Source organism: Quercus suber, unplaced genomic scaffold (genome assembly GCF_002906115.3).
Source record: "Quercus suber isolate HL8 unplaced genomic scaffold, Cork oak 2.0 scaffold_144, whole genome shotgun sequence".
NCBI lineage: Eukaryota > Viridiplantae > Streptophyta > Magnoliopsida > Fagales > Fagaceae > Quercus > Quercus suber.
In genome coordinates, this window is record NW_027069605.1 from 1,289,316 (window position 1) to 1,303,166 (window position 13,851).

Consider the following 13,851-nt stretch of genomic DNA (forward strand, 5'->3'; position numbering starts at 1 on the left):
TAAAAATAAAGATTCTTTTAGTAACATGGAAAAGCCTTATCTTATACACTGCAAAAGAAAGAAAAGTTGGGTCTTTTTCCTTTTCTGCTCTTTACGTATAAAATCAACTTTCACCTTTATATCCAGCTTTTTACTTCATCTCTTTCTCTATACTTGAAGCCCTTGGTAAAGATTATTATCCTTTATTCCTTTTCACGAGCAAAAAAGATAGTTGCTCGGAAAAGGAAGTCCCTAATATATATCTCTCCCAATATGCAATTCATGAATTCATAATTGCCAAAGCCTGTTTGATTACCAAAACAAAATGTTATTTCTTTAATCATGTAAAATAGAGTTTTCCTTTGAATATGCGTAAGAAAAGCTAGTCACAGTTTTGAATGTTGGCTTGTCTAGCACGTTCTTTTCCTCTTTCATTTTTCCACTAATAGATGTGGCAAACAATAATAGACATTAAGAAACTGGCAAAGCATTCAAATGGAAAAGAATATTCTTTGCCAAAAAGGACGTGAGTGGATTCCTCCACCATCTGTTTAGAATGCTGTGCTTAAATGATACCACACGAAAATGTGATTTGGCAGCTACCTAAATACTATACAGTATATATAGTTTTTTTTTTTTTTTTTTGAATTTGATATTCTAGTTTCTGTAAAAAACACAAACATGGTTTGCATAAATTGTTAAATACATTAACAGGACCAAAACATTCCAATTTCATTTTGTTTCTTTAATTTAATAATAAAAAAGTATAGGAATATAAGCCTAATATAGCTGCTAAGTGAAGCATGAGACTAGTACTAGGATGTTATGCAATAAGACATAACCTTGTGGTACTAACAGCAATTAGCAACCTGATTTTCCAAAAGCACTTGCCAATCACAACTTGAGTCTATTTCAAATATAATATCTTAAAATCTCACATTATAATCAGCCATACCTTGGGGTTTGTTATGTGCACAAGAAGCTGGTTAGACAACATTTAATCCAAAAGCATTTAATTAGTGTTCAGCTAAGCCTATCTTTTAGCTAATTTTGCTCAGAATGAGTTCTTAAATTTCACCTTCCGCCCTTCCCCCCTAAACAGAGCTTATTTTTTAAACAAAATAAGTCATCAAAAATAAACTCCTCAAAACAAACACTTTTTCTTGGTCATTTGATATGGGTGACGAGGGTTTTAAACTTTGAATATTTTTAAACACCAAAAAATGCCAATAAGTTGAGCTATAAACTATAAAACTCTTGCTTCCTCCAAACACACTCTTCTATTTGCTCAAGTTCAGTCACTTGCCAAATCCTACACACGTGCCCAAATGATGACAAGAGGACTCAGAAGTCACTAGCCCACCGAAAGTAATTGCTAGCACTAAGTAAAAAAGCCCATTCAGGACTTGATTGATTCCTAGGCTTTTTAATGGAGGAAACATCTAAGAAGTGACTCAACATGTTAGTCCATGGGTGAGCATGCCCGTCCAAGTTGTTCCCCACACACAAGGCACACTATTTTATGAAATTGTGATAATTACAAAATTTAAAGGATTACACAACTCCACCTCAAACAGTTTAACTCATTCCTGAAACAGTGCAAAAATAAAAAGTAGATGTGTGTGGGGATATAGCTGTCTGATGACCAAGAATTGCTCCACAGACATGTTTCTCAGTTCTTCAAGACTACTATGCACTAGGTTCCTAAATATGTTTTATAAAGTTCTCTGACTGGCCAAACTTGGCTTGAGACCCTGGATGGCCTCAGCTTAGGTAACAAAAGAATTGGGTTAGAGAGAGTTTGAAGCCGATCTTAGGCTCAAAATACATCAGTTTCTATAATTAAGACAAATGTACTACATGATTACTAATTACAAATACAGAACTGCTTGAAAGTTTTTGCATCTGAAGAAGAAGAAATCATGTGTGCTTTAGGTCGCTTATAAGTCATGCGCCAATGATGTTTACGTCAAATGATATTTTCTGGTATTTCCAAGTATAAAAAATGTATTAAAAACGTGTATACATGTATTGTGTCAGAAAATCCAAATCTATATCTTATGCCTAAGATGCAGATTCAAAACTCTCAAAAGAGCTTTGTGAATGCTGCGGTAATCTGCTCACTTGGCTATAAGACTAAAATAAAACAAGTCACTGAAGTTATCTACATGAGAACCATCTACCTAACTTCTTGAGGACTGGAAGGTTCTTCCTGCTATCCTTGGTTTAAATTTGAAAATTGAGATGCAAAAGTTTCATCTTGCACTGCCAGGTCACTGCCCACTGCCACTCTGGACATCTTAAGGACTACCCATGAATGAGCACAAAGAAGATCCAAACTCGCAGACTATTCCTCAAGCAAGCTTGAAACATCTAACCACTAAACTACCCTGAAGTCATTGTATTTTGCATATATCAGCTTGCATAATGATACAATTGTCAGAAGGAGAGAGTTGAATTCATACCCAATCATTTTTATCAAAAGAGTAAAGTAGAGACAACCCCCATGATCTGAAGAAGGAAATAAAAAAGTGATGCTCACTGGTATTTATAAGGATTGAAGACAATATACCATAATGTTGTCAAAATTTCGTATCAATATTAATACGCAATCACATATACATTTCCAAGCTCAATCACTTGATGAATGCACACAACTCAAAAACAAATACTGCTATATATATGCTTCTCTAGAGATAGCTAGAAGCTTTTACAAGATATAGCAAAAAATTGTAAAATGTAAATGCCAAGTAAATATACACAATAAGTGAGCCTACTCATTCCCACATAAAGGTAACCTATTCCTGACAAGTTAGCCAATAGATGGACATGGAGAAAGCCTGGAAACCCCATGCAGCAAGAATTGTATGTTGGTTCCCATAATGACATTTATGCCACAAAGAAAATGAATAACACAAGGAAAAATATCAAAATGGCAAATATCTTTATCATAAGCCACCTATTCGATGATATTTGGTTAAGATGCCTCAAAAGAGAACTGCGAGCACCTTCAACATTTGCCAGTGACTCATCCATGTTATCATCAATCCTGCTTATAACAATCAGGGATGGTCAAATGCTACAGTACTTGAAGTTTGAAATCTAACCAAATTAAATACTTTCCATGGTTTTCATTTTTTTTTTCCAATTTAATACATCTAAAACAGATAAATTCCAAACTATAAGGCAACCAGTCAAGACATCACACATTGAAGCAAAAAGGCGAACCTGATTGCCAGTTCCCCTTGCTGTGCAACCATTGTAGCCAAATGTGTAAAGATCCCACTGAGTTCTGAAATAGTGGATTCCACATTGTGAAGAGCAACTGCCCGGTTTTGTGCATAATTTTCCTGCCTTGGAACCACCTGCTGTAACATTGACATTTCCATATGCTGGGATGGAGTATTCTCAACAGCTAACCTTCGTCTGACTTGGCAATATTATATCATATATGTAACATCAGTTGCATTACAAAAGCGAACTCAAGTTATTGCCATAGTAGGGAAACAGATAAATCATGAAAATAAATATGCAAATTGCCAAGAGCCTTGTAGCTCAATTGGAATCTCCTGGTGGGTTCATTGTAACTATTGAATTAAAAAAAAAAATTTTAATATGCAAAATTATTGAATATAATTTTGGTGGTTGCCATTTTGATAATCAAGCGAGCTTGGAAGTGGGGAAGTTGTACAAAATAATGAAGGCCCTACATAGAGCCTTTTCAATAGTATCAGTAAAAAAAGGCAGAAGTTAGACAGCACCAGGATGGCTGAAAGCAGGGGAACTCCCAGGGAGAAAGGGAGAGAAAAGACAAATGTGAGGTTGGGGGGGGGGGGGGGGGGGGGGGGGGGGGGGGGACTGCTCAACTATTAACAAAGAAACTAAGAGTAGAAAAACCAGAAGCAAGCCATTCAAAGCCAGCTTAAATGGCTCCAGAAAGTGCTCCCTACATGGATTTCTTTGGTAAGTAAAAAAAAAAAAAAATGCAAGACCAATGACAAAAAGAACATTATAATGTGTCCATGCGTGTGTGAGTGGGAGATCACAAATATCAAATAACATGGTCAAACACAAAAATACATGCTCTACACAAAATGTAAAAAGGTCAAACTTGATCTAGGGTGGTAGAGTCACATGAAACACACCTCAGCTGGCTGCCAACTTGAACTCCATTTGGTGGCAATCTGATTGAAGAGAGAGAGATATACAAGTATCATTTATCAGCAATAAACTGTGGAAGCCCTATTATTCTAGAAATGGTAAATTTGTTTGACATCAATTAAGGTTTCATAAATAAATGGAATATCAAGCATTAAGAATGACAGTTACACTCGTAGACTTCTACACAGATAGATTTATCATTTCTGACAGCTAAGACTTCTGTGAATAAGTGTAATCTAAAACCTTCAACCTAAAACAGAATTACAATGACCGGATTATGTACGGTTCATTATGACACCCTTCTAATTTGGATCTGCTGCCATATCAGACACGTAACTGATGCTTAAATGCTTTTTTGTATTAAACCTTTATGATATGACTAGCATACAATTAAATTATTGTTCAACTATACCCCTGAGCAAATCTACTGAAGCAGCATGTGTAAACATAAACTAGGACAGCTTCAAAAGCACATGAAGATGAGGATCAGTAAGATGGTTTGAGGTGTTATACTAGTTTTAATTATCAAGCAACAAGTTTGTTTCTTGGCAGGATTCAAAACAAATAAATGTCAAAACAAAATGTTTGTACACTTGCCCTTGGCATTGACAGAAGTAGTAAAGGGATGAGCTGGGATGAGATTGGAAAAGTCTTCAGCCTAAATCTAGCCTAACAGAAAGAATATTATTACATCCTAAATTCCAATTGATACATGACAATTCCTTTGGACAGTAAACTTTTAGTATTCAGCACTGCTAAGTGATGACAATCCATCTTAAAGACGACATTTCATCTTGACCAATATCTTCTTCATATCTTCTGTCCCAGCTGAGTTCCTCATAGATATCATTAAAACTTTACTAGAAAATTATAAACCTAAAGCTTCTAAACTGGTCAGCAATGCAACTACATGTATTTTTGTACTTGTTTAGATTGTTAGCCCATCCAATGGCTGATAAACATAGTGTTCAGTGAAGCTTCTTCACTACCGAAATACTAGATTCTAGTACACTAGAAACAATTATTTTTCAAAAGGGTCGTATCTGAGCCTGTGTGAGAATTCTTTATAGCACATAGGAAAGGGAAAGTGGTAAATCAATATGATCATTGATGTGCACCCTAAATTTAAATAGTATGTACTTACGCTGAACTAGTATTTTTCAAAAGGGTGGTATCTGAGCCTGTGTGAGAATTCTTTATAGCACGTAGGCAAAAGGAAAGTGGTAAATCAATATAATCATTGATGTGCACCTTAAATTTAAATAGTATATACTTACACTGAACTAGTATTTTTCAAAAGGTTAGTATCTGAGCCTATGTGAGAATTCTTTATAGCAGATAGGCAAAGGGAAAGTGGTAAATCAATATAATAATTGATGTGCACCTTAAATTTAAATAGTATATACTTACGCTGATGGTTGTGCATTTGCATCTCCATTTGATGAATTGGACCAAGGGGGTGGCTCAGTCACAGTTTTTGCATGATGCTGAAAAGGGTTCTCTCTTAATGCATTCTTGGAAAACATTTGTTTCCTATTTTCATGAGCCTTGATATGCTGTGGGGGGCAATTTTCAAATAATTAAGAGTTGCAAATGTTTAAAATAAATAAATAAAAAAAATTAAAAAAAAGAGTAAATGATAAAAGGTAGGTGCTTATTGAAACAAACCTCTGTTCTTGTTGTCAAAACATTTTGTAGCTGTTTTGTAGCCCCCATAAGTTTGCTCTTCAAGTCATCAAAAACTGCCGTGGAATGTCCGACTCTATCCTCAGAATACTTCCCATCCGCTATTTCAATGTTTTGAATGGTTTGTAAATCTGAAAGAGCTACATTCAGCGCCGTAATATCATTCTTTATCAGAGAAGTTAATTCCTGTATTTCCACAATTGGATCATCAAACATTGTTGACCTTTTCGCCACTGCACATCAATATAAACATACAAAGCAAAACCCAGGGTCAGCATAGTATCATCCAGCTCTATAAGATCTCAATTGCTTTTGGATCCAACTGGAAAATAAGCATTCGCCAAACTAGACACTATAAAGTTTTCTTTTCTTTAGCATCCTCTTTCTTTTGAGCAAAGTTAGATAACTCAGTTCAGTTATAAAGGGGCAGAAACAAGGAATGAAATGTTATAATCATAAACCATTATGGTCAAGCCAACAACGGTGAATTACACAAAGTGTTTAGTCCAAAAATCATAGGACTACATTTCAAGGGAAAATACTTAAAATTTACTACCAAGTTTACTACAAAAAGCTTACAATCTGACATAACGATAAATGTGATTGGTGCCATGTCAACAATAAAATAGATAAATAATTTAACTACTTTTTTCTGATACGTTCAAAAGTTGACACAACAGTTTTTTTTTAGGTAATAAATTTTATTGAAACCCAAAAAAATAAAAAAAGTCACCCAAGTACAATCAATCATGCAAATTACAATGATCAAACAAATCACAAACTGAACATAGATACATAGTTCCCACAACATACATTCAGTCTAACAATGTTTAGAAGAAAAATAAATTTAGAATTGGTAAAGGCCGCTCAAAATCCTCAAAGCACCAGTTGTTACTCTCCCTCCAAAGGCACCACATCATAGTATCATACAATGAGGAGCAGACCTCCAAGCAACACCAGTGATGTCAGCCAAACCTCCCTTGCCAACAGACTTCAGAATCACCAAAGAAACTGCAAACAATCCAAGCACCAAAATCCTCAAAGCACCAGTTGTTACTCTCCCTCCAAAGACAACACATCATAGTATCATACAATGAGGAGCAGCCCTCCAAACAACACCAGTGATGTTAGCCAAACCTCCCTTGCCAACACGCTAGTAAATCAACAACAGACTTCGAAATCCCCAAAGAAACTGCAAACAATCCAAGCATCATTGACCATAACTCCATTGCAATAGGGCAGCGAAGCAACAGATGATCCACTTTCTCCCCATTACATTTGCAAATAAAACACCAATCAAAATCCAAATATGCCTTTTGTGTAAATAGTCAATTGTCAAAATTCTCCCCAATGCCACAATCCACACAAAGAATGCAACTCTAGAAGGGACCTTCGGCTTCCTGATGCTCCTCCATGGAAACAACTGAACAATAGAATGGGTCAAACCTAGTAATAGCCTTCAACCTCAAAGCCCCTACTCTTGGATAGTCTCCAACACATCTTATCATCCCAACCCCCACGCAAAGGAGCACTATACATAACATCCATAACGTTCGACAACGACTCTAGTGACTCTAGTCCCTAGTCTTGAACAACTCTCATAAAAGACAAATCCCAACGGAGAACCGCATTAGAGAATTTCATGAGATCCGCCACATAAGCCTCCTTATCATGACTAATCCTATATATCTGAGAAACATACCTAAAGAAAACTCTCCCCACACCACACATCCTGCCAAAACTTTACTCTAAACCCATCACCTACCTCATACTGAATATAATGCAAAAACATAGGCCAACCCTGCCTAATGGTCTTCCACAAACTCACTCCATATGGGCCAGGTACTGAATTAGAGCACCAACTCCCCCAATCACATCCATACTTAACTTCTATCACCCTCCTCCAAAGCATATCTCTCTCGTTCCCAAATCACCATAACCATTGCCCTGTCAAGGCTGCATTGAAACATTTTTTTATTTTTGCCAACCCCTCGACTACAACGGAGAACAAAGTTGACACAACATTTTATACAACTCATGTTTCTAGTTTTAGAAGATCTCTTTCATGAAGTGCTATTTTTATGTAACAGATACATACAACTTACAACATCACCCTTACATGCATATGGGATCCACTTTTATGAGGTTTCACACATATTGTATGAGATACTTTCTCCTATGGAAAGTGCTAAAGCTATTATCAATTTTATTACAACAAGCTGGCTTACTTTTTTTGTAATGGATAACACATCAATTTATAAAACATATGAACATATGTACTAAAATTTGAACTATCTCTAGCATAAACCAATAAGACTAAGTTTGAACCAGAGAGGTTGTACCTTCTACGACATGTCGTTTACATTTTTTTATTTTTGGTTATTTTGACTTTAACCGACTAATTTTGGCAGCAACCAGATAAACTATAACAGTATAGAATACAATACAGATAAGCTTACATTGGGCGAGCCTTGTGATCTTGTGTGAGATCTCTTGGATCCCCAACCCGATTCGCGAGGCCTTCTTGTTGAATTCGGATCTAGCAGAGTTTGCTGCTGCTACAGCTGCTGCTGGTGGTGGTGGTGGTGTTGTCAATGGTTTCGATGAAGCTGGGTCGTTTTCGGGTTGCTGTTGATGAACGGCTGTGATTCCTCCGATCTTCTTCAGAGTCTCCGAGAGTGATCTGAACTCCGCCGTCCGATCTCTGTACGTGGACGCCATTTCTTGTATTGGTCGAAAATGAAACTGTTGTCGGAGACAATAGAACAATATATATATATATATATATGCACGTGATTAGCGCTTGGTGTCGGGGAGTGGGTGTTGGATCGCGAGCTGGCCGGAGCTACTCGTGTGAAATTTTCGCAGTGTTGGATTGGTGGTGGTGTGGGATTTGGGCTTCGTGCTCTTTACTTGTGGCCCTGTTCATCTAACCACTTCGATTTCTTTTTACATAACGACCTAAACGGGTTGGAATGGAGAATGGACCCCTCAACACGTTCTTGGTGAAATTACATTTTAACAACCTATTTACATTTATTAGGCCCAATTTATTATTTTATTTTAATTTCATAAGGGACAAAGTTTAGCTACAAAATTGGTTGTAGCCTTAGGCTACAAACTCACTTAATAAAATAAATATTACTGTATATTTTGAAAATCTAACCGTTGAATTACATGTTCTTTACGCTCTTAATGCACATGTCAATTTTTGTGTCAATCGGATATCATTTACTATATAATCTATAATCTTATATTTCATGCATAATTTTAAATTATAAAAACTTGCAATTTAAAAATTTATTGATGACATAGTTATTAATTTTTTTTTTCTTGAAATTTTGCAAACATGGAGGATATAAGAAGAAGATGCAATCCAATGGTGGATTTGTCAAAATTCATCTCCAATAAAAAATTATTGAATGAGTTTGTAGCCTTAGGCTACAATCGATTTTGTAGCTAAACTTTGTCCTTTTATAAATCTTGTTTTCAAAAAAGTTATGACTTATGAAGGATTAAGGTTTTAGAAAATGTATATTTTGGTAAACAAATACACCCTTAATAAGTTAACATGCTGTTAACAACCTAATTATATGTATTTTTTCTTCGCATTTTAATATTTCTAAAATTAGAGAATGGATTCTTCTAATTTTTTTTTTTTTGCTGAATGAATGGATTCTTCTAATTGAATTATCCAATTTCCTCATATTTTAATGAGATGTGTGACATGTGACAATTATTTAATTTTTAAATTCCACATGTCTTATATCTAAATAAGATTGGGATGGAAATGGAAGATTCAAAAGGAGAAGATCTTGTCCCCCAAAATTATATTGTTCATTGCTTCAATAGTTAGCATTATGTTTTCCTTTTTATTTTTCTTAAAAAAAAAAAAAAACATTTATGTGTGCTGTTTTAGGTCATCTTATACCTATTATCGCTTATCTTTCTTGAATCAAAACATTGTAATTTCATAATTATTTCCTTTTAAATTAATAAGTATTCACCATATAATACTTTCGATGCATTTCTCTACGTTGCCTACCATGTTCTTAACATATGATTCATATATTATTCGATCTTTGTAAATTATTGAAGCGAGATATCAAAAATAATTTCAATTTGTTATTTGTTATCTATTGATCATCAAGTTTATAGCTTCTTTATTATTTTCTCTCAATTTACTAAACTTCAATTTCATCTATTGTGTTTTATACATACTTAGCCAGAAGTCTTTAAATTCTAGAGCATCCATCTATGTATTGGCTCTATGTCTCATTTCATTTGCTAAAACTATATTGCCAATAAAGAGTATTCACTTATGATTTCATCTTTCATTACTCTAATAAGTTTGTTAATAACTAGTGTAATGTGATATGAACCTAAAGCAAAATTTTAAATGTAACATATAGGAAACTCACAAGTGATTTCTCTAAAGGTGTTCACGAGTTGATTTGAGTTGGTTTTGGACTGAACCTGGACTAGACTCAATCACATCGGGAGGTAAAAGACAAGACTTGATGTTGATTAAAGAGAAGCAATGGTTCAACCATTTAGTTGTTCACAAGTGGCTGTTGGATCTAATCAAAGCCTAATAAAAATGGCGACGAAAAATGCTTTCAGTATATTTCGTTAGAGATCAAGAGATTTTCACTAGATCTTATTGAATACCACAAATTTAACGATTACAATTAAATATGTTGTTCCTTCTTCAAACCCATTGATATTTTATTATTATTAACTATAAAAATTAGCTACATTTAATAACTATTCACACTACAATAAAAAAATTTATTATTTTCAATCACTTGATATTTAAATGAAGCCCACTAAATTGACACAAGATTAAAAATTCAATAACAAAAAAATATCCATTTACACCAAAAATTGATTAGTGTCTTGATCTGATGATAAAGAGTGCTCATCAGAAACGGACGCCATGAGTTGAAACTCTCTCTCTCAAAAAAAAAAAAAAAAAAAAAAATATCAAGATCAGAAAATTAACCCATCCAATAATTAAAAAAGCCTTGTTGATTGGATGTAATTGTTATTGATTATTTTATTATTTAGGCAAATTAAAATTTAATATATCAAGAAGTACCTTAAACTTGGATTCTCCTAAATTCACATTTGTGGATAGCAGAACCAAGAAAATCACTTTTGATCAATTTTAGTTCCTTGGTAACTTCTTTCATCTTCATTCTGTCTTTAGGTGAGTCCATTAAATAGGCAAGTCCAATTTCAAGGATTGATACTAAGCATTTATGCACATTAGGATCCATTTCACACAAGTTTGCAATACCTTGAGCTTCCACGTCTACTTAAATTTCATTGCCATTATAACAGATTTATAACAGGAGAGAGAAAACAAGAAAGCAGTTTGGAAAATATCTAAATTGTATTGAATTGCATAAACTTGTCTCTAACCCTGTTTACATATATATACACACACTAACTAAATTCTGATAGTACATCTCGTGTGAACACAACTAAAAGCTCTGCACATGTGTGAAAATACTTAATGCACCAAACTACTTGTAGCATTACATAATTATGCCGTTTTACTAGGACTTGTATCGTTTAACTCCTGACTTGATTTTCTGGACTTGCTTCTGATCCCATTGAGCCACTCACAGGCCCAATTTATACCACAAGCCCACTAAAATTCCTAAACTAAGACCACCATTTAATCACCGTCAGATCCAAGCAAAAAATAAAATAAAAATCCTAATCGTCAGATCCAAATCATCCTAAAAAACCGTAATGTGCTGTTCATTTTCTGCCAGCCTCTCACCTCAGAAAACCCCCAAACCAAAAGCTCTCACTAGAATCAGAGGTTAAAGAGACGGCGCCGTTTTGCTGTCCGCCTTGACCGAGCACAGGGCTTCGTCTTGGCCCTCGATTCTGCTCATTTTCTCGTAGGTTTTTTTATTTTAACCTTAAAAAAAAAAAACCCAAAACATCATTTTGTTCTTCATCTTCATCGTAACAATGGGGCGCACGAGCCATCAAAATCCGAGAAGAAGATCGCCTACGACTCCAAGCTATGCCAGCTGTTGGACGAGTACAACCAGATCCTTATCGTGGCGGCCGACAACGTCGGATCCACCCAGCTACAGAGTATTCGCAAGGGTCTACGTGGCGACTCGGTGGTTCTTATGGGTAAAAACACCATGATGAAGAGGTCTATCAGGATCCATGCTGAGAACCCAGCTACAGAGTATTCGCAAGGGTCTACGTCGTAAGTTTCGCTCTCTCTCTCTCTCTCTCTTTTTCATTTTTTTTGTTTGTTTCATTCACAGTTAAAAATTGTGTTTTGTTTGGTTTTTTTTTTTATTTTTTTATTTTTTTTATTAGGGCAACGTGGGTCTGATTTTCACCAACACCAAGGGTGATTTGAAGGAGGTCAGTGAAGAGGTCGCCGAGTACAATGTAAATTTTTTTACTTTTAATTAGATGTTTGGTTCCTTACTTTTATTTATTTATTTGAGAAGAAAATTAATTTATGAGCAAGCCCTTGTGAATGACATATATTTAACGTTATATGCTTGTAACATTAAACAAGCCGAGTTCTACATATCAATGATTAATAGAATTGATAGTGGATTGCTAATTTTGTAGATAAGATATGAAATTAATGTTTATAATTTATTGATAATATAAATAGCCCATTTTTTTTTTTTCAAGCTATAACCTGTTAAAAATTATATAAATGGAACTATTTTTTTTTTTTTTTTTTTTATCTAATCTACTCAAATAGTGTAATTTTATTATAAGGTGCTTATCTATCATAAGCATAGATGTGAAGAACTAACAACTTGTAAGTTGTGGTTTTTATTTACTATATACAGAAAAGAAAAATTAATCAAGTAACTCTTGAATGAGCTTAAGTTATGGTTTTCCATTTAACATTTGCTTATGGCATGGTGATTGTTTTGTTTTGTTGTTATTTGAAATCTAATCATTCTTTTTAGGCTGAGGATGTCTTAGAGTCATGTTCTAAATGCTTTATCCTATTCTGAAGTTAAACTAACTTGGTTGTAACAATTTTGAACTAAACAGGTTGGGGCTCCTGCTCGTGTCGGGCCGCGTCCACCATGTGGTTTCTTTTTTTTTCTCCCGACTCGCGCCTACGCAGCTGAGACTCGGCCCGATTTGCGCCAACTCAGTCTGTATCGGCCGAAACCGGCGAAACTCGAAACGGCCAATTTAGGCCGAAATTCAAAAAAAAAAAAAAAAAACCCTAAATGACCCACTGTGAGACACTCAACCTCCGTCACTTCAAAACACCGTTCTTAAGTCTTCACTTCAAACTTCAGCTCTCTCTCACTCGTCTTTGTGCTCTTTGCCTCCCTTTCTGTCTCTGCTCTCCGTCTCCCCTGTGAGACACTTAGCCACTCAGTCACACACTCAGACAGTTGAGGACGAGGATGGATAAAATCTTAGTCTCGCCGCCGCCGCCGATGTAAGACAGTTGAGAGTACCATATCACTTCTGATGAAATAAAAAAAGAGTGGAATTTTTTTTTTTTTTTTTTTTTTTTTTTTTTTTTTTGTTTTGGAAAGAGGAGAGGAGAGTGATGTCACTGATGTGGAGTGGAGGGTGCGTTTTGAGGAGAGTGGGTACTACTCGACATTCATTGATGTGGTGTGTGGGTAATAACTGTAGAAGCACTATGGCTTTATTTAGTTTAGTGCACCAATGAAACACAAGTGTGAAGTTGTGCCGATTTTAATATAGATTAATTATTTATTTTTATAATTAATTATACACATTCTTGCATATATTTTATGAAGTTGTATTTTAAAAATATAATTTCAATTATAATTGTAAATCATAAACTTGTATTTTCAAAACATAATTTTATAATTTATGCTTAGCAATATATATAAATATTAAATATAAATATTTTAATAATTTTTTAATTGTCGAGTCCCGCTGCACCCGCACCCACCTTTTCAAAAATGCCGAGTCCCGCACCCGCACTCGAGTCTTGAAACGCACCTGTGCTCATAGCGAGGATTA

At 34.9% G+C, this 13,851-nt stretch overlaps 1 protein-coding gene and 1 long non-coding RNA gene across 2 annotated transcripts; one reads left to right on the top strand and one right to left on the bottom strand.

Annotated features, from left to right (window-relative positions):
- Positions 1–2,503: 2,503 nt before the first annotated feature.
- LOC111984796 (syntaxin-31) lies at positions 2,504–8,613 on the bottom strand (the record flags this gene model as incomplete). Its single annotated transcript, XM_024016417.2, is given in 6 exon segments — positions 2,504–3,028; positions 3,208–3,405; positions 4,125–4,163; positions 5,551–5,696; positions 5,809–6,059; positions 8,286–8,613. Coding segments are annotated over 6 exon segments (1,056 nt in total). The 3' UTR covers positions 2,504–2,868.
- Positions 8,614–11,368: 2,755 nt separating this feature from the next.
- Positions 11,369–12,451, top strand: LOC136068951 (uncharacterized). The gene is made up of 2 exons (XR_010630251.1): positions 11,369–12,067; positions 12,184–12,451. It is a non-coding gene; the product is annotated as an uncharacterized LOC136068951 (long non-coding RNA).
- Positions 12,452–13,851: the final 1,400 nt, after the last annotated feature.